Source organism: Tympanuchus pallidicinctus, unplaced genomic scaffold (genome assembly GCF_026119805.1).
Source record: "Tympanuchus pallidicinctus isolate F22 unplaced genomic scaffold, pur_lepc_1.0 scaffold40, whole genome shotgun sequence".
Classification (NCBI taxonomy): domain Eukaryota; kingdom Metazoa; phylum Chordata; class Aves; order Galliformes; family Phasianidae; genus Tympanuchus; species Tympanuchus pallidicinctus.
In genome coordinates this window covers 589,048-616,488 of record NW_026294759.1, presented here as the reverse complement: position 1 = coordinate 616,488, position 27,441 = coordinate 589,048, and the positions used below count along the sequence as shown (strand labels likewise).

General features: G+C 40.0%; 1 protein-coding gene across 2 annotated transcripts; it reads left to right on the top strand.

The window, feature by feature from the left end:
- On the top strand, positions 1-27,441 carry FOXJ2 (forkhead box J2). Of its 2 annotated transcripts, none has more exons than XM_052701670.1 (11): positions 1-1,132; positions 17,044-17,396; positions 17,886-17,960; positions 18,627-18,695; positions 19,021-19,161; positions 19,627-19,822; positions 21,671-21,991; positions 22,371-22,472; positions 22,940-23,140; positions 24,254-24,352; positions 24,940-27,441. In XM_052701670.1, the coding sequence occupies exons 2-11, from the start codon at positions 17,064-17,066 to the stop codon at positions 25,026-25,028; spliced, it is 1,626 nt and encodes a 541-aa protein (XP_052557630.1). In that variant the 5' UTR covers positions 1-1,132; positions 17,044-17,063; the 3' UTR covers positions 25,029-27,441. The 2 variants fall into 2 exon arrangements, with proteins under 2 accessions (XP_052557630.1, XP_052557629.1); XM_052701669.1 differs by having other exon boundaries at positions 3-1,132; positions 19,624-19,822.

Here is a 27,441-nt window from a genome sequence, read left to right as displayed (position 1 = left end):
AGCCGGGGTGGGGGAACACCCCCGTAGCCTGCTGGGGTGGGGGAGAGACTGCCCGCCTGCTTCATCCGCAGCCGGGAGGGAAGCACCTGGTTGGGCAGCCCTGCTCGCAGTCGGAGCACCCGGCGGGCCCTTGTCGTGGGCGGACCCTCCGGCCCTATCCACGTTAACTAGCGAAGGGGAACTTAGCACTGGCCCCCAACCCCGCTAACTAGCTGAGAGCGGGCAAAGGGCACAGCACTAAATCCTGATAGAGAAGAAAATCTACTCTTCCACGAGGTGGAAGAAAACCTGCTGGAGATCCTTTGATACCTATGTAAGTGAGAAGGATCCTCATTTCCCCAGTTTCTGAGGGTTGTGAGAATAACCCTGACTACCTACTCCCCTTGCTACTTAGCTGCTGGGTGAGGGAATTCTTTCCTCAAGTGAGGAGCCAGCCCCCTTAACAAGCTCTTTCCTAGACCAGATAGTATACGGGGAGCCTTGACAGAAGAAACCTCATATGCACAAGAGAGGCAGTTTCCAAAATAGAAATAAGTAGGAGCTCCTGATAATTACCTAGTAATTTTAATTATTTACGTCTGGTCAATAGACAGCAGAGAAAGTAAAACAAGGGAGAAAAAGCACAACCAGATTTGGGTACTGTTCTTCCCTTTTCCAGTTGCTGTCTGCCACTGTTTTTACACAGTTTTTACTGATATTATCCACAGAACTGACAGTTCTTTTAGAGAAAGAGATTTGCCCACCCTTAAGGACAAGGTGTGCCTACAGGAAAAAGAAGAGAGATTTCCAGGTATGGAGATTATTTAAGACCAATATCCCTAATCTGGCAGTCAGTGAGGAAAAGAAAAGGCTTTCTCCTAAGGGAGACAGTAGTTAGCTGCCAGAACTGAGAGAGGATCTCCATCCAGGAATAAAAACATCAGTTTCAGGGAAGTGAAGATTCCAAGCAGATTGTTTTAATACTCAAGATTCTGATTTCTTTCACGATCCCCTTGCTCTCAAAATATTTCTTGAAGAAGCTCTTGGGAGACTCTCTGAGGATGGCTCTCAGAGAAGAAGTGTGAAGAGCAGCACCCCCAGAAACCAACATTGAAGATAATCCGCCTCCCTCCCGAAAAATCTTCCAGACAGAGTGAGTGACTGCACTGTATCTCCTCCTATTCCTATAGGTCCTTCTCTTTTGCTTATTATCCTTATTTCCAACATCTTTCTCACTGTACCTGCTTTCCTTTTAATCTTTTTTTTTTCTCTCCTTTTGTTTCTGAACCTCTTACAAGCCTTTTTGTGTGCATCTTTCTCTCATTTGGCAATCTTTTACACTATATGGAATTGATCTAATTCTTTCATTGTTTAGTTTTCTTGGATACCTTAACCCTAATCAATTCCAAGAAACCTTTATCCTCTCCCTTATACTTTTTTTGCAATGCTGTATTAATCCTAGGCTCAGCCTTTAATCGTCACTGGCATGGAATTATTTTCTGCCATTTAGGCATCTTTGAGAAGGATAATATTGTCAAAAAAAAAAAAAAAAAAAAAAAAGCATTCTGGAGACACAAATGGTGAGTTGTAGTGCTAGTGTTCAAGGATGCACCCGTGGGGTTGGAGTGTCAGTTCTTCATTTGTGCACTACTGTGTGAATAACCATGGGAATGAAGTGATTATGGGCTGCGTACTATACTGTGCTTGGAAGCTGAACATACAGATCTCAGAGCTCGTGCTTTGGGATGCATGTCTTATTGTACGTAGAGATTGTAGGATAAATTCTAGTAGAGTGCCCTTGAGAGTGCTGTTGTGTTTGGGGTACTGTACTGTTGTGCTTGGGGTCTAGGAATAATGGTAGTGGAACCTTCTCAGAAAGCAAAAATAAGCCATTCTGTAGTCTTCCTGTGTGTTTTATGCTGTGTTCAGGAGCTTGGAATGTGAATGGTAATGCTGATGCTGTGATGAGCCAAGCTAGTTGCTTTCTGTAGATGAGACAGTTAATTCCAGTCTCAAATGAGTATTCTGACACTAAAGTGACTTCCTAAAAAAAAAAAAAGTTTAAAATAGAATTTATCTCAAATGAGACCACAGCAGATTCCTGTGGGAGAAGAATCAAGTCTAAGGGTATCTCACCTGAGATATTTATGTTTGTGTTCTGCAGTGAGGAAATCCAAGATCAAAGGGCATTTGACCAGGACAGGAACCCTTTCAGAATCTATTTGGGATCACCGTGGTTAACAGGGAGTCCATGAAGAAAGAACTTGGTGTAATTTATCAGTAAGATCAAACTGAAAATGCCTCCAGGTTCATCCAAATGATTCCCAATTTATGCTAGAAATTTTGACAGTTATTCTTAGCTTGAGAAGATGCCCCTTTCTAAAGGAAGACTGAATCAAGAAGCGTATGTATGTTTTGTGGATATTGTTAGATGCTCTCCTACCTGTTGTCTTATAGTTATGCAATCAACCTGTTTTGAGTACAGTGTTATCTAGTGCAAGGAAAGAGATAATTGAGGCATTTTGGCCTTTGTACACTGGGGGGGGTAACAGAGTTTTCATACTTGGAGGTTAACTTACCTTGCTCTACAACCCATGATCACAGTAATGACTTGACGTTTTTCAATTGCTTTTGGCTCTGATGGGTGCCAGAGCACTTCACAGAATGTATACATGCCAACCTTATGAAAATTTGCTCTCTGTGATTTTTTTTTCTTGTATAGAAAATGCTTTTTTTTCCCCTCTTGATTATGATGTTAAAGATTAAGATTTTTTAAAATTTTCTGTCAGAGCTTTAAGTATTCATGACAGACATCCAGGGTTGAAAGTCACGTGCATTAGTGTAATTTTTTGCTGTTTGTTTGCTGTTTATTTGTTAATTGCTGACTGGGCATTCAGTGCTAACTCAGATACATAAACTTAAGCCAATCTCTGCTCTGAAAATTTCATAGTATAAAACACAACTGTACTAAAGTCAGGATATACTGATACATTCAAAGAAGGGAATGATTTTTAAAGAGCATAGATTTTCAGTGACAGTATTGGTATATGCATCAAATGTTTATCACTGCCTGAATGTAGCTTCTTCTGAGATGGAATACTGCAGCTTTTCTGCATTTTTTTTTTTTTTTTACAAAAGTATATAAAAGAAAAATGATGAATATTGTGTACTAAAACAAAAAGTGCAAAGTAGTGTACAGATGCATTTGATTGAAAGTGCTATGTCTTTGAGAGTTTACATTAAGAATATTAAACTCAAAGACCTAAAATTAGACTTCTAAAGCCGATGTTTAGATACCTAAGTAAATAGCCAAATTCTCATAAGTGATTCAGCAGAAGCAATGAAGATATTAGTATTTTAGTACAGAGACTCCGAGATGTTTGTGTGGATTTGTACATATAAATTTGGTCATTCATATTTCCAAAAGTTGACTTTATAGTTGAAGCAGTTTATAGTTCTGCCCTGTGTGCACTCTGTTTATGAGAACGGATTGTATGTCAGGCCCTAAGGTAAAAATGAAATAAGAAAATCTGGAGAGTTATGGGGAAAAGATTATGTTACTGAAGGATTAGAAATTTGTATTAATATTCAAATATGTATTCTGTAAGTTCCTTGGATTTTATCTTGAAATATATAGGCAAATGCATAGGGTCAGATCAGGAGTCAGAGAATTTCAAATGAAGCAGAATAAACAATTAGGGGGTTTTGATATTGCTTCCCCATCCAGTATGTGATTTTGACAAATGCAGTACTTTTTTTTTTCTTTTTTTTTTTTTCCCCCCCCCAATAAAAATAGAGATGAATGCTGCTTGTGTCTCTGGAGAAGTTTTTTCTTAATCTAGAGGTACTGGTATCTTTGCATCCTCCCCTAAATGTCAGCTGACCTTTATTTAGTGGGAGATACAGTCTGCGTCACAGTTTGGATCTTTGGCCCTTCAAGTGTCAGAAGGGAAATATGATTAATTGCAACTGTGATATGGACAGTTGTCCCTCAAGAGCAAGTCTGAGATCTCAGAGATCTCTAAGAGAAGGCTTATCTTATTTTACACATTTGTCAGACAGGAACTGCATCTCTGTCACTAGCAACCAAAAGATGAAATTCTTTTGGACTCATTTTTCTATTTGTTTTTCCCAGTCTTGGAAATGTAACCAATGATGTTCAGAACTCTGTTTAGTAGTACTCAGTTTGCAGAAACTGTTGCTGTATGAATTGAAACTTAAAAAAAAAAAAAAAAAAAAAAAAAAAGTTTCTAGGACATCTGGTCTGGAAGGCAGCCTTGAAAATGAGAGTAGCATCCAGTTTAATGGACAGCCTAAAATGCCTGAACTCCAGTTGTGTTAACTCTGAAACCTAAAGAAAAGCATTTAAACCATTATGTTGCTGGCTTCTCTTGTTATTTCTGCAAGAATATCCAGTTGATGTGTCTTACAAGGATGATAAGTGCTTGGTAGTTGTAGTCAATATTGCAAATTCTGCTGTTGATTTGTTCCCCTTCGTTCTAAAGGATATATGATGAACATAAGAATCTTTTGTGTACTTCTTCTCTGTCCTTAGTTTTTCATATTTCAACGCAGCCTGCGTTATTGAGAGAAGGCAAAGAATGCTGCCATGTGTCTTCACAGTTAATGAATTGGAAAATGTTCAGTTTACATTTGAAAAGAAGCAAGGAATATTGAAACATTCTCAGTATTTCTGAAGACCTTGCAATAGACTTCAGGACCCATTTACTGTGGTGGCCTGTAGTGTTTTATCAAGATTTGAGTTGTTTTATCCTTCTGTCTTTGACCTATCTTGTCCCCTACCCCATCCTAAAATGAGTTAGTATCTTAAAGGTAGAAGAAGGTGTATGGATTCTGCAAGCTGCTGACCATTGCGAGCCCTTTCCCAAATCCCATCGCTGGCTTCTTTTCATCATGCCATAGTCAGATTCTTCTTCACCTTTAAGGTTCAGCATGCTTCCACCCTTCCTACTTCTTTAATCTCATTTCCTTGTATACCCCACTGTTCATCCCAGTTCTCTCCTTACTGCTCTTTGCATCTTATTTTCCTTACTGTCCTTTTGTCATTCTCTCCTGTGGTTCCATAAACCTAAAATGCAATTACCTCTTTATAAAGCAAGCATTTCTAAGATGCTTTATTGTCAGCAGTTCTTTCTTTACCTATTTCATAGGCCTTATTTCCGCAGCTGCATTTTGACCTGGTTGGCTTTCATTAGATAGAATACTTGTGGACATGAAACACTGTGGGTGGTTGGTTGGTTTTTGTTTATTTGTTTGTCAGCAGTTAAGAAGCCTGCTTTTATACAAATATAAAATAAAAAGAGTTTGCTTCCTCTGAAGATATACAGGTCACCTATGCTGGAGAATGACTCTTTGTAATCAGACATTCATTCTTCCACCTTATCTTTTCCACTGCACTTCCTCAAGATTAACGAGATTTTAGCTGATCAGAATGGAAAAATCCTTGCATTTGCAATCTCCGGTTGTTCCCAGCATATCAGGATCTTGGTTTTGAACTGAGGTATAATAGAAATTGAGTAATGAGGGAGAGATGAGGAGTGAGAGCTTTTATACCTTGAGGAAGAAGTATTTGCTTTTTTTTTTTTTTTTTTTTTTTTTTTTTTTTAACACTACCAATTCATTATTTTTTATGCTCCTTACTGCGTAAAGACTGTGGGTGATGATAGTGGAAATACATAATAACTGTTTAAAGTTCAAATTAGAACAACTGGGAATATTCTGAACTTTTTGTGGTGACAAAGGAGTGAAGTTTCAGAATTCTCATTCCCTCTTCCTAGTAGGAAAAAAAACCAACCCTCCTCTCTATCAGTAACTTGCAGAGAAAATGAGCACAACTAAAAGCAATTTCAGAGCTACATATTTTATCTTCACCTGAAAATGGGCAAGATTTGAGTGTAGAGAACTGGTCTGGGAGACCTGCATTCTTTGCATGGTTCTGCTGCTCCTGTGCTGGCTGACCTTGGGCTGTGCTCTTCTCCTTGCAAGACTTATTTATATAAGAATTGGGTATTGATCCTTTTTAAGGGTTCCAAAGTATTAGAAACACTTCATAAATCTGGGTATTATTATCAGTGGTGTTTTTCGTTAATTACAGTGTGAAATCGAACTCAAAGACTCTGTATGCTGCTTCTCTTGGCATTAAACAGTGAAAGCATGATGCCTCAACTCATTTTTGTTTCATGGAAGGACCCAAAATGCCAAAACTAAAGGGTGGCAAATCCTCTATGTAGCCCAGATCTGTTTTTAAAGTTGACTTCAGTATAGGTATCCTGACTCCCTTAAAGTGTCTCCTAAGATCTCTAATTACCTTTTCTTGGCCAGGTCTCAGGGTCTCTATTTTATCTTCATCCTTCTTGGCTTCCCTGCTGTTTTTGACACTTGATCATGCCTAGTCTTGAAATCTTGTCCTCCCTTGACTTTTGTGTCTGTATTCTACTAGTTTCCCTGTAACTATCCTAGTTGTTCATTCAGTTACTTCTGTGCTAGGCCTTTTACTGTACTCCATTTTTTTTTCGTAATTTAGACATAGAAACCCACCTCTGGTATGCTCACCTTGCTTTTCTTCCTGCCGGTGATATTAAATTATGTATCTCAGTGTACCACCTTAATGTTGGTGTTATTAAGCTGCAGGGCTAACAGTCATCCTTTAGTGATGTCCTTTTTTTTTAATGGGAATATGAATAAAGTTTTCATTTATAAATGCATGTTGCATTCATCTGAGCTGGGTTTTTGTGACTGAAGGTTTACTGCTGGATTGTGATTGCTGTAGGCAGCTAAAATTGAAGTCCTTTTGTTCAAGCAAGGTGCTTCCATGAGACTGGGGGAAATACCTTCTCTTAAGTATAGCTTATCTACAATTTACTTCTGTTTTTCCAAGGCGAAATTGCATTCTAGTTACGTGTTCTTAAAGTTGAGTTATTCCAGAAACAACGACCAGTACCTTCCTCAGTGTAGGGCTACTTGTTCTATCCATATTCTTAAATGCCAGATATTTATCTTGTCCACCTAAAATATTGCATAGTGGTTCTGAAGATGGAGGGACACTGTAGAGATTCTGTTGTGGTGATGTATTTTCTTTATGCTTCAATGTTCTTAGTTTGATTTTTGCTTCAAATCTGTTATTTTGGGGATGTTATAATGGAATATGGGGTTTAAAATTAGAATAAATCATTTTTGTGGTGGTCTAATTACAAATAAAGTAGCTTTTGGCACAGAAGTGTTTCAGACATGCCAGTGTTCTTACTGTCATTTGCTGTTTCTTATGACAGGCATTACATATCCCCTACTCTCACTTGCACAGCAGCATAAGTTAGGACTCTAATCTTAACTTTGAACAGATTTTCACATTGAGGTTTCTCTGAATTTCTGCTGAATGTTTATATAACAAATGCCAAAATCTTTTTATTAGTTCATCTTAGTGCCCTGACAGATTTTAATTCTGGCTGTACTCTATCCTAGCCTTGCATGCATATCTTGACATCAGAATACTTTGAATGTTGGCCATCTATTAATAAGCTTAAACATGTAAGTCGAGTTTTGTAAACCAGATTTATGCAGAACTAGTACACAGTGTGCTTTTGGAATTGGAATCTTGATGCACTTCTGGCATGGGAGTTTTGGTGACTTTATAGTCCCCGCAAACCTTACATCCATTCCACCAAGACTACGTAAACACTCAGAGCTGTTCACTCACTAAATTCAAAATTATTTCTTATCATGCACCTTTCGTAAGGTGAAAGGAAATGGGCTGTATGATATTTATGTCATTAGAATCTGTTATGTAAATAAACTTGTTTTATTTTTCTTTTCTCCTCCTGAACTTAGCATGAACCTCATTTTGTTGAGATTTGTTTATTAAAGGAAAACCATATCTGTAAAATGATATGATTATAACAGAACAATTAATTCAATAATATGTAATAAGCAATAAAGGAACAGAAAATTTTGTCTCCTTTTAATTCTGACATTTTAGTACCATCTGAGTGTATTATTATATTTTTTAGCAAATTTCCTGCTCAGTGTCTTTGTTACTGTATTATCTATGTTCTTCTACATGAAATAGCATTAAACATTCAAAGCATTTGATCTTGCACACTAAATAGTTTTGCATAAGAGTTGGAGTCAGATGGCTAAAATTATGACAATTCATATATGATATGCTGTGCTGTGTATTTAGATGACAACTTCCTTTGGGTGAAGTATTTAAGCATATTTTTTTTCATTTGATTCATGACCATTCTGAACTGTGTATGCTGTACTACCATCTCTCCAATCCATTAATTTATTGGGAATAAATTATTGGCATATTAGTTTAACTCTCCTATTAGTGTGGAGCTTTGTTTGTGGAATTTTTTTTTTTTTTTTTTTTTTTCTGCTAGTTGTTCCCCTCCCAAAGAGGGGAAGCGTAGTTTTAGGGTATGATGTTACCTCTTTGCCCTAGGAGATGCTTTTCCTCCTTTCATATGACACTGCAGACAGAAATGTACTTTGAAACTGCAATATTTCTCGTTTTTTTTGTGTGTGTGTGTGCTGATACAAGGAGCCCTATTAGTCCTTTCATGTTAAGTTTCATTTTATGAGCAATACAAAGTAGCTTCTCTCTCCCTTTTGGGTTTGATTCTAGAAACATAAGGAATTTCTGAAGACTTTTACCAAACTGTTACCAAAATGATGGATAGCAATTTCAGACTGTACAGATAACCAGATAAACTTTATCTTTTTGTTTCATGTAAGAGGAAAAAAAGTCCCTTAGTGAAGAGGCTTACTTAGAAAAGGTGGGATTTTTTTTAGTGTTTTGTTCCTGCCTGCTTAGTCCATATTTCCTTATTTTTGAGGAGGAGCATGTCTTGAGATGGCAGGGTTTTTTCATGCAGGAATTTGCAGCATTGATTCTTCTTTCCTTTTTGTATTGTTGTTAGAGTACAGGTTTCCTGCATTTGTGATTTGTATGAGTACTTCAAAATTATATTTTCCCATCGAAGTAGAAACTGTGTATTTTCCCATGTATTCTTGTGTGTTACCTTCTTTCTTAATTTCTGAGGCAGTTTACTTCAATGGACATCCTTCTCACTATTCTGTTTCATAAAAGTTGTACTCGGCTGCTGCTTTTTTGCCTGTTTGTTTATTTGTTCAGTACACCACAAGCTAGGTTTATTTCTGATTACACTAGATGGATATTTTCATTTAGATCACTGTTCTGTGCTTTAGATACCTAAATAGAAGTGACCTTATTTTTACAGGTGTTCTGCATCAATATGTCTCACTGCTTAGTAGTCTGTTCTGCATATCTTCATTCTCAAGGTTTACGTTCAGAAATTTGAGTCTCCTTTGAATGTGTTGACAGTAGTGTTTCATTGGGTTAGAATAGCAGGAGGAAGAAAAAACAACATTGAAAATAAATATAGAGAAATAAATTTACAAGTCTGCTATAGAAATTGAATGTTCTATAGCTTGTGTACAAGTTAGTTTCACTTGTTTTACTCTTCTGCTTCAGTTGTAATTGATTCTGAATGGACAGCCTTTGAGTCCTGTCTTAGAGAATATTTTTGGTTGTAAATGTTTATGAACTGCATTCAGTATGAACCTTAGAGTGCTCTTCCTCGCTTTCTTAGATCTTTTTCAGTCCTGATATATAAGTAATGGTGATACTGGGTAAGAGCTGACCGTTGAAGCGCTCACAGCAAAGCAGACAAAGTGCAGATTTTTTCAGTCCAGCAGCAGGTGTAGTACAATCTGATAGACAAAAAGGTGACTTACATTCTCAGTGGGAGGTTTAATTTACTACTAGAAAATATTCAAAATGAGGCAGTAGCTTTACTGAAAAGTTGAGTAAAGTATTACTGGTCCCAAGGAAATTAGTAGTTACGAACAGGTAGTCAGTGCTAGGATTTTCTTTAATATACTTTTGTTATAAATCAGACAGATTCTTGTGTATTTAACTGTAGGTTTGAATTTGGTACTTGGGTGACGTTTTTGCATCTCTGATCTGTCTTAAATTGGGACTGTTCTGGAATTAGTAGTTGAGAAATGAAGACTCTGTAGTCAATTCCCAGCTGTTGATGGTGGTTATAACTGCCAACCTTATTGAAGATTTTTAAAATCAGCCAATGCATAAATGGATACCATTTACTTCTGTACATGTAAAGTGGGAGATTATGAATTCTGGTCTTTAACTTTCTTTTTACTTGAAGTTAATTCTGGCTTGCTAATGGGATAGGTTTGCTTGTTTGTTTAAACACCCTTGGTTCCAGTTCAGTGTGTTTGTTGTTAGTCATAAGTTCATTTTTTTTTTCTTCTTTAAATACAATCATTAAAAAAAAAAAAAAAAAAAAAAAAAAAAAAGTTTGAAAGAAGAATTGCTGTGCAGTAAACTGTGAATTTGGTGGAATCATCAGCTGCTGTAGTTTGGCTGTGATGTTGTTATATTGATCCATTAAGTATTGTCCAGCTGGTATACTGCCTGATTAGGTGAATGAGATATGTTGCAGAAATTATAGTAGGTGTTACTGTAAATGTCCTTTTAAATAACTGTGTGGCAAATTACATCAAATTATTTTTGTGTGATTATGTTCTGGAATTGCCTTCCAATCTTCCATGAAGATTTGGCTGCATTTGAATATTACATGTCCTGTATACTAGGGACACATATATATAAATCCAGTAACACAATCAAGTTTAAAATCCAGTATATAAATCCAGTAACACAATCAAGTTGGAAAAACAGTCTTATTCTAGTTAGAAAATTTTCATGGATTGCTGTTGGGTCCAAGTCTTTGCTTTCTATTCTGAACAACTGTCTAGCACAAGCATGTACGAAGTGTGGCCCATGCGTTGCATGCAGCTTGGCACAGCTTGCAGTGCAGCCTGCCCTTGTGGTATTGTGGCTGCTGCTCTGCCCTGCTGAGTGGCCTTGCTCGTCCCTGGGCATACACACCTATTGCTCAGCAGCAACAGATCTGTCAGTGTGCTGTTGATGCTGTCTGAGCTGAAACCAGGGCACCAAGAGAGCATAGTACAGTGCCAACTTAAGTTATGGCAAATAATATTCTGCATTTTGATACACTGGCTAAACACAGACCTGTGAACAGAGAAAAATATGCAGCCATGTTTTCTGTTTTGATACAGGAATTTGAAAATAAGTTCCAGGATTGAAAAAAAAAAAAATCATCAGGTTTTTTTTTTGTATATTTGCAACTTTATTTTCATTCAACATAAATACATTTTTCAAATGGAATGTATAGAGTTGCCTTCAGATATTCAACTCAGAAATATGATTGTATCTTTTTACCAGAATTTTATAAGAAAAAAATATCCCTTGCTTCACAGTCATACTTTATTCATGTCATCGCTTTTGGCAGTATGCACATTTGTGAGCAACTGCTGTCAAGGATGAAGCACAAGAAAAGTAAAAATTGATTTAAAAAATCTCTAATGAGCACCTTGAGAACTCGCAAAGAGCTGCAACTACTACCATAAAACAGGGCTGATGCTTTGGTTTCACAAAAACAAGGTCAAATATCCCACTAGCTTTGTTTTTGTTGCTCTTTTTTTTTTTTTACCTTTAATAAAAATATTAAACGTTGAAATGTTTTGTTGCATACAACATTAACTTTAGTACATATTTTATTATATATTTTATGAGAACTGCTCCAAAAGTGATGCCTCCTGTTTTCTTACGTGTGCCCATAATGTCAGAAGAACTTTTAAATTGTTATTTAAGCTTTGAAGATTTTGTTTTCTTATCAAAGACTTTTATAAACCAGGGAATTAAAAAATTCAGATTCTTAGTGTGGATACAATAGGACCCAGTTTTAACCTGATTGCTGCCTTGACAAAGGTGTTCTACACTAATACAGAAATGCATGTATATTTGTCAGTTAATGCATTGCCTATCAACCTTAAGTTTTACCATATATCCAATCATTCCAAATGTTCTACTGACTTAGCCTGGGCAAATCTGAAGCTTATGGAAACTCTTTGTTTTTTGTTTCTTAAAATTCTGTTGTTTTTTAAAATCCTGTTCTTTCAAATTGGTATTTCAATCTGTTGTAGACTTTTATAACTTCATCTTTTTAATATCTTTGCTTGTCTTAAAAATAACACAAATGTTGGGGAGGTTGACTGGTAAACTTGTGCTAGCAATATGAATCAGTAGTAAATATTTTCAGTTGATATTTTGTAATAGTTTAATATGCATGTGATAAGATGATTTGTTCTATGATTCCGCTGTGGAAATTTAATCTTATGAGGCATGCTTAAAAATTTAGCATTCAGCTGATATTAGTTTGTTTTAGTTTGTCCAAAGTTCATCAGAATAGCACTTTTTGGTGAAGACTGTACAAGTAAAATTACCATGCAAGTTTAGCCGTGTTTGTTAGATTTATAGATCAGCAATATTTTTCCATGCCCCCAGAATCTGTATGAAAATACGTTGTTGCTCTACCCTTGTATAATTTGGGAAGGAGTAATTCCACGACATTTATTTATTTATTAATACTTGAGACAACACTTTTTGGTTGAGGTGATCTTTATCCAGGAGAGGTTCAGATTGGATATTAAGAAAAGGCTCCTCGCCGAGAGGAGGTGGTCAGGTACTGGAAGAGTAGCTTCATGGAAGAGGTGCTTCAGCTCTCTCATATCTATACCCTCCTCTGGACCTCCTCCACAGCTCCCCATCCTTCTTGTGCTGATGACCCTGGGCCTCAAAGAGGGCAGATTAGAGGGAAACATTCTCCCTTGCCCTGCTGGCCACCCTACTTTTGGTGCAACCCAGGTAGATACAGTTGGCCTTCCAAGCTGCAAGTGCATGCTGCTGGTTCATGTCCAGCTTTTTGCCCACCAGGACCCTCAAGTCCTTTTCCACAGGGCTGCTTTCAGTGAGTTCTGCAGGTCTGTGTACGTATTTGTGATTGTCATGACCCAAGTGTAACACCTTGCCTGTGGTGAGTGTCATTTGTTTCTTATATATTCCCTTTTCAAGTCTATTCAGGTCCTTCTGAATAGCATCCTTTCCTTCTGTTGGATCAACTACACCACTTAGTATCATCAGCAAGCTTACTGAGGGTACACTCCACCCCACTGTGTAGGTAATTGATAAAGATGTTGAAGAGCACTGGTCCCAAGACTTAGTCCTGGGGGATACCACTTGTGACCAGCTTCCACCTGGACATAAATCTGTTGACTACAGCACTCTGGCTGTGATATTCCAACCAGTTCTTTATCCACTTAATAGTCCTGCCTTTAAATACATCTCTCTCCTATTTAGAGATAAAGATGTGGTGTGGGACTGTGTCAGAGGCCTTGCACAGGTCCTGATAAACAACGTGAGTTGCCCTTCCTTTGCGTACTGGTGCTGTCACTCCACCATGAAAGACCACCAGACTGATCAGACTCAATCTACCTTTTGTGAAGCTGTGCAGTCCATCTTGGATCATCCCTCATCTCACATGCGCTTTAGTAGTGCTCATTAGATCTGCTCCAGTGATCTTCCCAGGCACATAACAGAAATCCTTTTGCAGCCCTGATTTTCTAGTTTGGTGCAGAGTTAGTAGTCATTGCTATTGACTGTGGTACTGTGGCAGATGAGTATGTAGATAGGTTAATAGCAGTTGGGTTTTTCCTTTCCTTCACGGAAAGAAACAATTTTTCCATCCGTTACAGATACTGTAGTGTTGCAGTTTAACTTTTCAGTCTCTGCATGCATTGGAGTGTGAATTATAACATTAGCTGTGCAGTTCTGAGCCCAATGCATTGGTACGACTTTTGGTAGCTGAGGGATGGATTTTGTTGATGTCATGTGATGGATTTTTAATCTCTGAAAAGTGTGATGTGCACATGCATGAAAATGAAAAGTTTAGTGCCCATGAATTTATTGGGAGTAAAACAATCCTGATCACCAGGATGTGCTGGAAGCACCCATCTGGAAAGTAGTTGTGCAGAAAAGGACCTGGGAATCCTGATGGACACCAAGTTGCCCTTCCTGCTGAGAAAGCTAAAGGAATTCTTGGCTATATTAGGCAAAGTATTGCCAGCAGGTGATGAGAGGTGAACCTTCCTTGATCTGGGACTAGAGGTGTTCCCCAGGGGTCAGTGCTGGGTCCAGTCTTGTTCAATATCTTCATCGATTACTTGATGAGGGGATAGTGTCTACCTCAGCAAGCACACCAATTACACAAAGCTGGGAGGAGTGGCTGGCACGCCTGAAGGCTGTGCTCCTGTTCAGCAAGGCCTGGACAGACTGGTGAGTTCGGCAGCAAGAAACCAGATGAGGTTTAACAAAAGCAAGTGTAGAGTCCTGCGACTGGGAAGGAATGATCATGGGTATCAGTGCAGACTGGGGCACAACCTGCTTTAGTGGAGCTCTGCGGAGAAGGACCTGGGGGATCCCGGTAGATGATAGGCTGGTGATGAGCCAGCAGTGTGCACTGGTGGCCAAGAAAGCCGATGGGATCTTGGGCTGCATTAAAAGGAGTGTAGCCAGCAGGTCAAGGGAGGTGATCCTCCTCCTCTACTCTGCCCTGGTCAGGCCTCACTTGGATTATTGTGTCCAGTTCTGGGCTCCCCTATACAAAAAAGACAGGGGTCTCCTGGAGAGAGTCCAGCAGAGGGCCACAAAGATGATTACAGGCCCTCCCCTGACATCTCCCCTGTGAGGAAAGGCTGAGCGAACTGGGGAAATGGCCATAAACTGGAGCATAGCAAGTTCCGCACCAATATGGGAAGGAACTTCTTCACAGTCAGAGTGACAGAGCACTGGAACAGGCTGCCCAGGGAGGTTGTGGATTCCCTTCCTCTGTAGAAATTCAAGACCTGCTTAGATGCCTACCTATGCAGCCTGCTGTAGGGGGTCTGTTTTGGCGGGAGGTGGACTCAATGTTCTCTACAGGTCCCTTCCAGCCTCTGCAATTCTGTGATTCCTCTCTTCTCAGCACTTGCGAGGCTGCACCCAGTGCTGATCCGGCTCTGGTATCCCCAGTATAAGAGGGACATGGGCATAGTATAGAGCGTCTAACAAAGAGCCATCAAGATGATGAAGGGTGCCTCTTTTATGAGGAGAGGCTGAGAGAGCTGGGACTGTTCAGCTTGGAGAAGGTTTGGGGGGGTCTCTAAATGCCTGAAAGGAGAGTTCAAAGGTGATAGAGACCGACTTTTGTCAGTGAAGGCTAGTGCCAGAACAAGAGGCAGTGGACACAAACTAGAATACCTCTGAACATCAGGAAGCAATTCTGTGCTGTGGGGATAATGGAGCATTGGCACAGGTTGCCTGGAGAGGATGAGAGGTCTCCTTCTTGGAGATCTTCAGAAGTTTCCTGGGCATGATTTTGGGAATCTGCTGTAGGTTTGGAGCAGATGGACTCAGAGCCCTGCTAACCTCAGCCATTCTATAATTCTGTATGATGCATATGGTTGTACAGGAAGAATGAGGAGCTCCTGTGTCAAAATGCTGGGTCCATCCACACTGTGTTATTGACAAATACCTATTTTTAGAACTGATGTCTATTTGTTACTTGCACAGATGGGTGTCTCCCTGTCTCATCTGATTTGCTCAGATGAATGATGGGCTTGGATGGGAGGTGTTGTGTAAAGAATCTTTCAGAAGTGGGATACATTAGTCTTTTCTCTCCTAGATGTATGTGTGTGGGTAACTTGTTACATGACAAAGTACGTAAGTGTATGCATGTGTTTAGGAGTTTAACTTTTGTATGTACTAGCATGCAGTGGTATAGTATTGTCTAATTTTCTAAAATGATTAATTTCCAAAGTGGCAGATGTAAAACTTGCAGCCTTTTAAGACTTTGTTCTTCTATTTATGAAAAGATTAAGTGCAGAACAGTGCAGTTTTTGGCTGTGGAAACTAGCTTGGTCCAAACTTAAAGAGATTGCTCCTTGCATAATGATACAACCAATTGCAGATAAGAATAATGATATTTATGATACCAAGACTAGTACAAAAGACAGCATATAAGCTTGTGTACTGAGTGTGCAAAGGTATACATGTTTGTACTATTAAATATTTTCTCTTATGAAATAATCAAATAGAATATCTGGGTACAAGTGCTAGTCATGTTGGACAGATGTATCTTACTTTATGAGAGAAATATGTAATATTTATGCGAGGAAAGATCATGAGTCTATTTCTGTCCTGTGTGTGAGCCTTGGATAAGGCTGTTTTTCTTGTGTCTCAGATTTGGGGAAGACAGTTTCTTGTTGTGAATTAAGCAAGACTTAGTAATAATGATACGTATATTTAGGTCGGATTGGTTATAGTAGGCAAAAGTTTAACTATTACAAGCTTAATATGGTCTGCATCTACCTCAACATGGTAGTTGTAATTATCTGTATATAGTATTTTGCATAATCTTGGTGTTTTAAATGAGATACATAATCCTGGCTCCAAGGAATAGTATTAATTACAATGTCACCTGATAAAAAAAAAAAAAAAAAAAAAAAAAAAAAAAAAACCCACCAAAAATAACAGTTTTGGCCTTAGAGAGAAATTAATTTCTCCCAAATTAAGATGGTCACAGTCCAGGGTTCTCCAGAAGACCTTAATTAGATCATTAAATCTATTGTTTGGTTATGGTGTGAAGGAGTATTCCCTTTTAGCTTTGATTCTCCTCTTATCTGATGCAAAAAAACTGCTGGATTATAATGTAATCTTGCTGAAGGTCTCAAGGTTATATTGCTTACATAGTAAAGGAGGGAATGCGATACTGCTGCAGAAGATAGTCTACTTCCTTTAAATAAATCTTGGTTATTCACCTGAGAACAGTTGAGATGCTTTGGATAAGACTGTACTAGCAGTTATCATTAGCACTTTCCTAGCTGTTATTGGCAAGAGTGGCCCTCCAGAGGATGCAGAGATAGGCCTTTTTTGATGATTATATTTTGCTGTTAATAAGGCATATCAAGTAGGATGATCTTCACTCAGGTGTTTTTTAATAGGGGAAGAAGTAGAAGAGGAATGTAAATGTATATTTCTGTTCTTATGGTTCATCTTGATTGTATCTCTGGAGATCCTTTTCTCCTTCTGTCTCCTCACAGATATAGCTGCTTCCAGTATCATGGCCTCTGACCTGGAAAGCAGCCTCACTTCCATAGACTGGCTCCCACAGCTTACTTTAAGAGCTACTATTGAAAAATTAGGGGGTTCATCACAAGCAGGACCTCCAGGGGCTGCCCGAAAGTGTCCTCCAGGCTCACCGACAGATCCCAATGCTACGCTCAGTAAGGATGAGGCTGCAGTGCATCAAGATGGCAAGCCACGTTACAGCTATGCCACTCTGATCACGTATGCAATCAACTCATCCCCTGCCAAGAAGATGACACTTAGTGAGATTTACCGTTGGATCTGTGACAACTTTCCCTACTACAAAAATGCTGGTATTGGTTGGAAGGTAAGGACTTAAATATCTAAAGTGCTCTTCCTATCTAATAAATGGACTTTATTTTCTTATTTTTGCTCACTGAGCAAAATGAAAATGTGAAAATAAGATGTCCAGAGAAGAAATGAACTGAGATGGAAGTCCCATTTTCTTTGAGATTTTTGTTGTATGTGTGTGGCAGCCCTGTAAGTAGGACCCTGGGGAAAAAAACTCAGCAAGACAAAAATCACTACCCACAAAACCCACATCACTACCAACCTCTGCATTACACTGATAGTGTTTTTGTAGTACCTACTATATATGTGTAGATGGTTTGGCTGCATGTTATCAGCCTGATAAATTCCTCTGATTTCCTCAGCTTCTGTTCTGCTCTACAGTGGGTATATATAGTGCATTTGAGTATGCACCATCCTCCTGTTTTCTTTACCCATTCCTGAACATACACAGAAAGCTGTACATTTTTGTTATAGCACTTACCTTGGTCTCTCAATCTCTTTTCAGAACTCAATTCGTCATAATCTCTCTCTGAATAAGTGCTTTCGGAAAGTGCCTCGACCAAGGGATGATCCGGGGAAGGTAAGAAATCTGGATGCTCCTGGCCAAACCATTTAAAACTGTATGGAATGAGCAAGAATTGCCCTTTCTAACTGGTGGAATTTGAAACCTGAAATGTAGGCAGAAAGGGAAGCAGTAGTAAATACAGAGGCTAGATTCCCTTAGCTTTCCCTTCTCTGACTGAAACAAATCTCTCTGTGTGAAATGTGTTTACATCATGTATACATCATGTGATGTCTCCTATCATCATGGTGGACCTCCTTTGGTTTCAATCTTATATGCTAATGTCTTTCTTGCACAGGAAAGACCCAAGTGGGCACAGTACTCAAAGTGGAGTCTCACAAGTATGGAAAAGGGGGTTCCTTGTAGTTCTTTTTGCCTAGTCTGAACACTGAGTTGGTCCAATAAAAATAAGATGCTGTGAGGAGACACTGGAGGGGAACTTACAGGCCCCAAAGTGTTGGTCCACCGTGGATCAAGACATCTTATGCTCTTGGAGTGATAGAAGTGGATAGCATCATTGTTCAACACAGCACAATGCAATCTCTTCCAATTCTTGGTTGTCTGATATTCGGTGTGGTTCTGTTATTTAGTTGGTGCTGCATTATTTGACTCAGTAACCCATAGAAAGCTCGCTCTTTGATTTAATAACACAGTCATTCATTCACCAGTGGGTCTTTTTTCCAGGGCTCTTACTGGACAATAGATACGTGTCCAGATATATCTCGCAAGAGGCGGCATCCTCCTGATGATGACGTGAGTGTTACTGTTTCCTGACAGCATGGAGCAGTAGTGCGAGTTCCATTCTTGTTCGAAGGAGTTCTTCCAGCACTCCTGGGGGAGCAGCATATATAGATGAGGAGGACTAATGTGTATGTTGTGCTCATTGGCCGTTGTTACTGCTTTTCAGTAGCAAAATTAACTATATTTGTAGTTCATTGTCTTGTCTCTTCAGTGACTAAGGCCTAGTCCTCCTGTTTTCTATGCCATGAACTACAGTAGGGGAACTGGCTTCTGATCTGCAGTTTCACTTCTCCATCTGTTATTTCTTTTGCGTTCTTACTCTCTTCCCCATCCACAGATACCACAAGACTCCCCAGAGCAAGAGGCAAGTAAGAGCCCCCGAGGGGCTGTTCCAGTCAGCACAGAAGCCTCTTTGCCACCTGAGGCTACCCCTCAGCTGTCACTCCAGAGCACTGCCCCCATTGCCAACTACAGTCAGGTGAGCAGCGGAGAACAGAAACCTTAAGAAGTGTGAAAGAAGGAGAAGGAAAGAGCGAGGGGTGCTTGAATGGAAAAGTGGAGTGATGAGAAAGGAGGGAATAGTGAAAAATGGTGAGGCAGAGGGGAAAAAATTAAAAAGGGAAGAAGTTAAAATTGATTAGACAGAAGATAGCGGAGGAAGTGATATTTAAGAAAGGGCTGAATAGGGATAAGGGTAAAGGCATAATGGTATTAGAGAGCTGAAGAATATGCTGGAGCCAATAAGCTGCAGGGTGAGGGTGAAGGTTAACTGTCCTCAAGGGAAATAGCTTTTGCGGAAGACCTGCTTACTGCAAGATGAGCAAAGTGATATGAGTTAGCAGTGTATGTTCTACCTGTATGTAGTTTCTGGGCCCTGTCAGAAGTTTAAAAATCTAGTATAAAATAAAGGCCTAATTTCTGTTATCTGTGGTCCTTTTAGCAGTCTGCAGGGCCTGTGGATGTTGCTTCTACTGTAGCAGGGGGACAGGGCCGTGAAGGGGCCGATGTACCCCCCCCACTGTACAGTGCCAACCACGACTTCAAGTTCTCCTACTCTGAGATCAACTTTCAGGATCTTAGCTGGTCCTTCCGAAATCTCTACAAATCCATGCTGGAGAAATCATCTTCCTCTCAGCACGGTGAGTAATCATAAGGACCATGTGAAATAGGCAGATACTTGTTTACACAGTCTGGTCCACTCAGCTATCCTTGGTATGTCTCAGATCTTTCATCTTTTAGGAGCAGAGGCTTCTTTGGTGTGCTGTAATTGGTTCTGCCAGAGGCAAATAAGAAATCTGCATGTCCTTTCTTTATTGCGCCTCACTAATTTGCTCAGAATGAAAAAAATGATGATTTAAAAATACCGTATCTTAATACAAAAGCAAATATTTAAATGGTAGAAGCATAGAAAAATGAAGACCTTGAAGAATAGCTTGTCTGAGAAGTATTGACAATCTGTCAGGCTAGAAACTGTAAGAGGAGGAGGATTTTTTCATGTAGGCAGTGGAATTTCCCCAAAAGGAAAATGAGAAGTCATCATTGCGAAGATCCTTTAAAAGCAGAATTGTACAGAGTCTTGGAGAACTGAACTTTGAGGAGGAGAGGGAGCCTATAACTTCATTCGTAGCTGACATTTCTGTTACTGAGGAAGCAGCTACTGGGAGGCATAACTGCTGTAGGGATGAGATCTGTGTTTCCACAGAAAGCACTTCTGGAGAGTCTCCAATTTTTGTCTTCATCTTTAAATATTCTTCTAAATACTAGTCAGGTGTAGGAAGGAATATGTGATTAGATGAGACTTTTACCTTTGCTCTCAGCCAGGATATAGTGCAGGCAGTTTGTTACTCTAGGAGAAGCCTCCTGATTTTGTAACTTCAGTGAAATAACAAGCTTTCATCAAGTGGCGCTTGATATTACCAGTAGGAATCTGTTGTGTGAGGTGCTGTAGAATAAGAAGGTTACTCAAATGCAGAGAAGAACCTTGACACACTCTGTGCCTCTGTCTCTAAAAATTAAGCAACGATCTGCTTTTCTACATCTGTAGGAACGTCTAGGAAAACTTGCAGTTTTGATGAAATTGTGTTGGTAACTTTGAGTCTGGATATTGGAGTCAGAATAATATTGACCCTTTTGCTCCATTGCAGTTAGTAGGTCTGAAGGTTGATTTTGGCTCTATTGAAAAACTTAGGCTTGCTTTTACAGAGGGTCAGATGATGAATGGTTAGCTGAGTTTACTGGCAAGTAATGCCTTTCACTGCTATTTTTCTTAGAATTTCCATAACATAAGGAGAAAATAAACCAGGGAAGCAAATGTAAGAGATATGCAGAGCTCCTGATATAGGAAAGAATGGAGAACATATGATGTTCTTGCATGTAGGGGATACCTGTAATGGAAGAGAATAGAAATAATAACACCTAAAAAGTCAGGAAGAATTAAAGTAATAAAGGAGCCCTGATACGTGCTCTGTGTATAGAAGCAGTAGGAAGCATAGCCACTAATGATCTGTGTGAGAAAAATTGTGAAAGTTTCGGATGAAACTGCTTGTAAGATAGACTATGAAGGGAGCTTTTGGAAACAACAAATCAGATTTATCAACCTCCGTATTCTAAATGTTTTGTTGCTTAAGTGGTTTGCTTAGTGGTCATTTCCAGGAAAACAACATGTACATGAAATTTCCAGAAAGCATGCATTACTTGCTAGGTATAGATGAAGTCCATGGAGGCATAGAAGTATTTAAACACTTAAATTAACACTAAGGATTTAAATTCTGCTGGGACTTTGTAGAGCCCTTTGTTGTTGATGGAGCCTGGAACACATTAAGAGCTTAACTGTGCAGGTGCTAATTATTGGCAGCCTCTAGAGGGCACTTCAAAAGCTTCTTAAATAACACTGCTCATCCTCAGTATGACATTAGGGATGGTTAATTTAAGTAGAGGTCTGATCCAGGCAGCTCTTAAAGTTTCCTCCTCTCTCTTTCATCCTACAGGTTTCTCTTCTCTCCTTGGTGACATGCAGCCCTCCAACCACAACTACTACATGTACCAGCAGCAACAGCAGGGCCCCTCAGCAGTGAGTGCTGCTCCACCCCTCCATACTCCAACTCCAGAGGGTTGCCCATCCCAAGGGGGAAAGCAGCAGGGTGGTGAAAGTTATGGCCCTCCACCAGTGATGTCCATGCACCCTCCCCAAATGCAGCATGGAGGCTACCACCAGCACCAGCATCACCCACACTCCCACCCACAGCAGCAGCCTCATCAGCACCAGCAGCAGCAGCAGTCACAGGCTTCAGTCAACAATGCTGGCTTTGGTGAGTCAGGGCTGATGGAAAGAACAGCTGGGAGAAATGGAGCAGTGGGGATCCTCAGACAGAAATTCCACAAGTGAGATTCCCCTAAGAATTGCCTATATAGTGAGCAGAAAAGGATGATGGGCAGTCATGGTTGAAATCTGAGAAGGAAATTGCCTTCTTATTAGGGATAGTCATACTAAGTTGCAGATTCTGTTCAGGGATGCAGGAAAAGTTCAGGAGCTAAATGAAAAGGGAGACACTACCCTTGATATTCCAAGGGCAAAAAGATTTCTATCTACTACAGAATTAATATCTTTGAAGTGGCCAGTTATCTTATATTAAGGGATGGAGGAAAAGGGTGTTCTGTTGGAATAACATTTTTTCCATTTCATTACAGCATTTCCCCCTGATTGGTGCTCCAGCATTGATTCCCTGAAGGAGAGCTTCAAGATGGTAAACCGGCTGAACTGGTCTAGCATTGAGCACTCCCAATTCTCAGGTTAGTATTGGCCTAGTGCTGAGGTCTAGTGACTCAGTGACTGGGGACTGTAGTATCTAGAATTTGGGAGTGCAGCTTTTTTTTTTTTTTTTTTTTTTTTTTTCCAACTAAACTTTGGCAAGTCTCATTTTTCTCATTGACTCAGCTGTTCCATGCAACCTACTTCGTGGATCCTGTTAAAGACCCTAAAGCACTTGAACACTGTAGGGATTTGGGGCAAGAGGAATTAATTCATAAAAGTATGTCAGAAGGTGAATGAGAATTTTTCCCCCCTGCTTCTCCTTTTTTTACCCAAGTCAGTGAGACAATTCCTAAAAAAAAAACTCGCCATTATTTCGGTGACTGATCATAAATATTGAAGTTGAATTTGTGGGGAGAAAGTGAGACTTAGGAGCAGAAGACAAAAAATTTAACAGGAGTGACTGCAGTTTAGTTGCTATCTTTGACATTGTTCTTATCCTTTGCAGAGTTGATGGAGAGTCTGCGCCAAGCCGAGCGGAAGAACTGGACACTGGATCAACACCATATTGCCAATCTTTGTGACTCTCTTAATCACTTCCTTACCCAGACTGGTCAGCTCCCTCATCTGATCGGCCCTCAGCAGCCCCCTCGAATCTCTGATTCTTGTGCCCTGAACAGTGGCAAACAGGAGCAATCCATGAATCAAGGTAATTCAGAGGGAAACTAAAATGCCACACTGATGAAGGACCAATTCTCTACATACCATAAACTTCTTGTTACATTGTAGTTAGTGTAGCACCAAGCAGCTCTATCAGAAACTGTATTCAGTTCCTTGGTTTGTTCAGCCTAGAGAAGACGAGGCTGAGGCGAGATGTCATCATGGCCATGCTTCCTCATGAGATGGAGTGGAGGGACTGGTGCTGATCTCTTCTCTCTGTTGACCAGCGATAGGACCTAAGGAACCAGTCTGAAGCTGTGACAGGGCAGAGTCAGTTTTGTTGTCAAGAAAAACCTCTTAACTAAGAAGGTGATCATATACTGGAACAGGATCCCCAGGGAAGTGGTCATGGCACTGAGCTTGCTGGAGTTCAAGCAGATGGTGCTTCCAGTCATATGGTCAGATTTTTGGGTGGTTCTGTGTGGAGCCAGGAGTTAGTCTCAGTGATCCTTGTGGTCCCTTCCAACTCAGGATATTCAATGATCCCATGAAATCAGTCTCCTCTATCTGTAAAAAATTATTAGGATGTTCTGTGTCTGTGGCCTATGTGTGCCATTATGTGACGCATACTACCAAAAAGAATCTTCTTCAGGAAGAATTGCATTTAAATGGTCAACCTGAAAAAGGAAAAGGGAAGGAACGGGTTTTGGTACAAAATTAACAGTAAAGAATGGCAAGGTAGAAAGCTCGCTATTCTAGGTGGCAGTAGCGGTAAAGGACAAAGGTTTTATGCCTATAGATAAAGACTGACTGGACAAGGAATAGAAGAACATGCTCCAAGGAGAGTGAAGAGATGATCTTGGTGCAACTGTGATGATGTGTGTCATCACTGTTTTTACTAAATGACTTTGTAGTAAACAGTGAAAAATAAATAACCATTTTCTGGCATTTCTAGATTAAAAGTTTATTTTAAAATAATAAGTGAAACTCCTGCCAGGTGCCAAGAATAAGACCAAGCTGTAGCTTTTGGTTTTGACCAAATAACTGAACATCTCAGTATACTGCATTTTTGAGTGAGTTGCTCTGTGGCTGGAGATGCAACCCAATCAGGGCTAGGACAGCTGACCAGACCATTTACAGTTTGTTTCATTTCATTTCACAGTGAACTCCTATGGTCAGCCCCAGCCTCCCCATCTCTTCTCCGGTCCATCTCCGATGTATCAGATTTCTACCCAGGACTCTCCAGGATATAATCGCCCAGGTAAGAAGTGATAGTAAGGCATATTATATCCCTGAACATTTAAGAACTGGTTCTCAAGCCCTCTGCATTTCTCCCAAAACACTCACTAATCCAATGAAGTGCTCAGGGGTAGAGAAAGTGCTTGGACTGCTAAGGACTCTTCTTTAGAATTAAACTCTTCTTTAGGGCTGTGCCGTAGCTCTAACAGATTTTAGAATTTCAGTGACGTGATGTCTTTCACTTCACATAAATGGTCTTCTAGCCCTGTGTCACCACCCCTGTGTTGGACAAAGGCAAAATTACACAAGAAGCTTCTGTTGCTGAAGTTCCTTTGTATTTTACCAGCAATCATCTGAGAAAAGTTAAGGAAGCTGAGGCTTTAACCTTGGTAGAAGCTGCTCTGGAGAATTTTACAGCACACTACCAACAGACAGGGAGAAATTCATGCCAGTAGTGTTATTGCATATACTGTTGAAACAGAGAAGTCCACAGTGCCCTTAATGCTTTCTTTTGACCAAATGCCCACTGTGAAAAAGTATGACATTTTTTTCTTCTAACTGTTCTTTTTTTTTTTTTTTTTTTTTTTTTTTAACTGTTTTTTTACTCAGCTCATCATCTGGTCCCTCGGCCTTCAGGGCCTCCTCCAGGCACCAATGAGGAAATCCCTGATGATTTCGACTGGGACTTGATCACCTAGCGAGTTACAGACTTAAGAGCCCGTCCTTTGTGAAGGACGTGGGAGGGGAGGGGGACATGGGGTGAATGGTGCCACACCACCGTCTCCAGCCTTCCTATCTTGCCTGTATATAGATATATATTCTCTATCTCCGCCAGAGAAGCCACCGCAAGATGCTGCCGAAGATAATCTTTCATTGCGTCCTGTTTTATCTTTTTTCTTTTGTTTATTATTATTGTTGTTGTTGTTGTTATTATTATTATCAATAATTGAGCACAGCCCTTCCCCTCCTCTGGTGGCCTCGGATGCATCAGATCAAACCTTGTTGTGTGGTGCCCTGGTATAGGGCAGAAAGATAGGTCCTTGCTGCCACAAAAAGACTTCAGAAGGCTGAATCCTTGTGTGCATCTTTCTCTGCCTCTGTCATTTTGCATTTAGCAATCCCTCTTTCCCTTCAAAGCGGACAGTAAAGCTGTTGTATTGGATACTGAGTGAGAGTCTAGTAGACCCCAGGAGTCTGTAGTTATGTTATTTCTTAAATGTTGTAAAGGTCAGGAGGCTAAAGGGACACTGTGGAGAGGTGATTTCAGCTCAGTTCCACACCAGCAGGAAAAGCAGGAAAAGAAATAGAGATCTCAAGTGCAAATAGGATAATCTCTTAAGTTAGGAGAGCTAAGCTGAACTGGGAGGGAAAACCTGAGTTTGGAGAGAGGGGAATGTAGAAAAATGTTTCAGCAGAGAGATTAGGTTTCAGAATGCAGTGCCTCTTGGTGAGGACGAAGAGTGATTTTGAGAGGATCCTGACTGCTCTGTGTTTCACAGTCTCCAAGGAAGTGAAGCCTACATACTCATCAGGTAAAAGAAGCAGTCGAGGGTGTTGTGATCCAGGAAATTTCTGTTTCCCAGAGCTTTTAATTTCACCCCTGCCCCTTCAAGCCTTTCTTCAAAGTATGCAGTGAGGCTCTTACTTGCATATGCAAACTTAAAAGTTTTCTCACACCGTCAGTATTTGCTCAATTGTTACTTAGCCCTCTGACCCTTGTACCTTTTTGGAGACTGTCTGTGGCAACGGGAACCTTGCTGCCTTGGTGTAAATTCTCAGTCAGTGGTCCCCACTTTGTGATTGGGTTAATGGTGGAAAGAGGAAGCTGCTGCTCAGAATGGAGGTCAATCAGGAGACTTCTGGTCAAGAAGTTCAAACCCTCTGGTTGAGTAAGAAAGAGCCTCTTAGAAGTGATTTCTGTAAGATATGCATTAAAAGAGGGGATGAAGTAGAGCTGAACAGCCAAAGAGTATTGTATAGAAGAAGGGGGACAAGTAGGTCAGACTCCTTGCAGTTCAGCTGAGGAAGATGATGGCATAGAATGTAAATCCCAGTTAATGGTTTCTGTCAGCAAATGAGGAAAGCAAAACAGATGCAGGAGTTAGTATTGAAATTTCTCCTCCCCTAAACTGTGTCCTGAGTTACCTTTTTTTTTTTTTTTTCTCTGATATGGCTCTGTTCTGTCAGACTTCTTGTTTCATTTTAGTATTTTGTAAAGCCTACCCCAACCCTTATTCCCTGTTTTTCAGGGAAAGGAACGTTCAAGACAGAAATAAAATGTCATGGTGGCTTTGATGTATCTGGGGAAGAGGAGGTAAAAACGTCTGGTCTGACTGAAGGAAGATGGGGAATTAAAATTGCTTCTTAAATTTGTTGTAGGGATAAATCAATTGGATCTCTGTCAGGGAAGTGGACAGTCTCATTGTATTGGGGAGGGGGGGCGGTGGGATGTCTTTTTTTTTTTTTTTTTTTTTAAATGTGTGTATTGAGGGGGAGTTCATCAGTGGGCATCTCCAAGAGAAATGGGGAATCCCATAGCCAACTTCAGCATGGAATTAGCCATTACCTGTGCTGCCTCAGGATGGTAATGATACAACTTGGAAGCGTGTCTGATTGGGTTTCTGTGGAATGTGGCACCAGGTACAGCCTATGGTTGGTGCCAGTTAGTGCTTTGCAGAGCATATCACAGAGCCAGCCCTGCGGAAATCTGAAACCACTGGAAGAAAAAAAGAAAGATAGCTCCTTCAGCATATGAAAGTCCCCACAATTTGCATATTTATCTCATCTGCATATTGATTTGCTCCTTGTTTGCATATGTAAATACACGCCGGTCAGTGTGCAAATTAACCTCGTTCCTCTGCCTCTGAAATACATGTGCATTATCAATGCGTGGGAAGGCATCGGGTTGGCTATGTGGAGCTCCACACTGGTACTAGCTGCAGGGAGTGAAGGGATGCAAACGTGCCATGGAAGTTCTTGCAGGCCCTTCCACAGTGGCATTGCCCACAGTGCTTTGTGTCAAGGGTCAAGGAGAGAGGGGCGTGGTCTCACAAGTTTATTTTTGTGCATGCTTTCTTAATAAAAAGAAAAAGTGAATGTTTAATGGTTTAA

Excerpts from the sequence above, each read along its gene's own strand:
- FOXJ2 (XM_052701669.1), top strand. The coding sequence starts at position 17,064 with ATGGCCTCTGACCTGGAAAGCAGCCTCACTTCCATAGACTGGCTCCCA. Across the intron at positions 21,992-22,370 it reads AGTCAACAATGCTGGCTTTG|CATTTCCCCCTGATTGGTGC; the intron begins GTGAGTCAGGGC and ends ATTTCATTACAG. Across the intron at positions 24,353-24,939 it reads TCCAGGATATAATCGCCCAG|CTCATCATCTGGTCCCTCGG; the intron begins GTAAGAAGTGAT and ends TTTTTTACTCAG.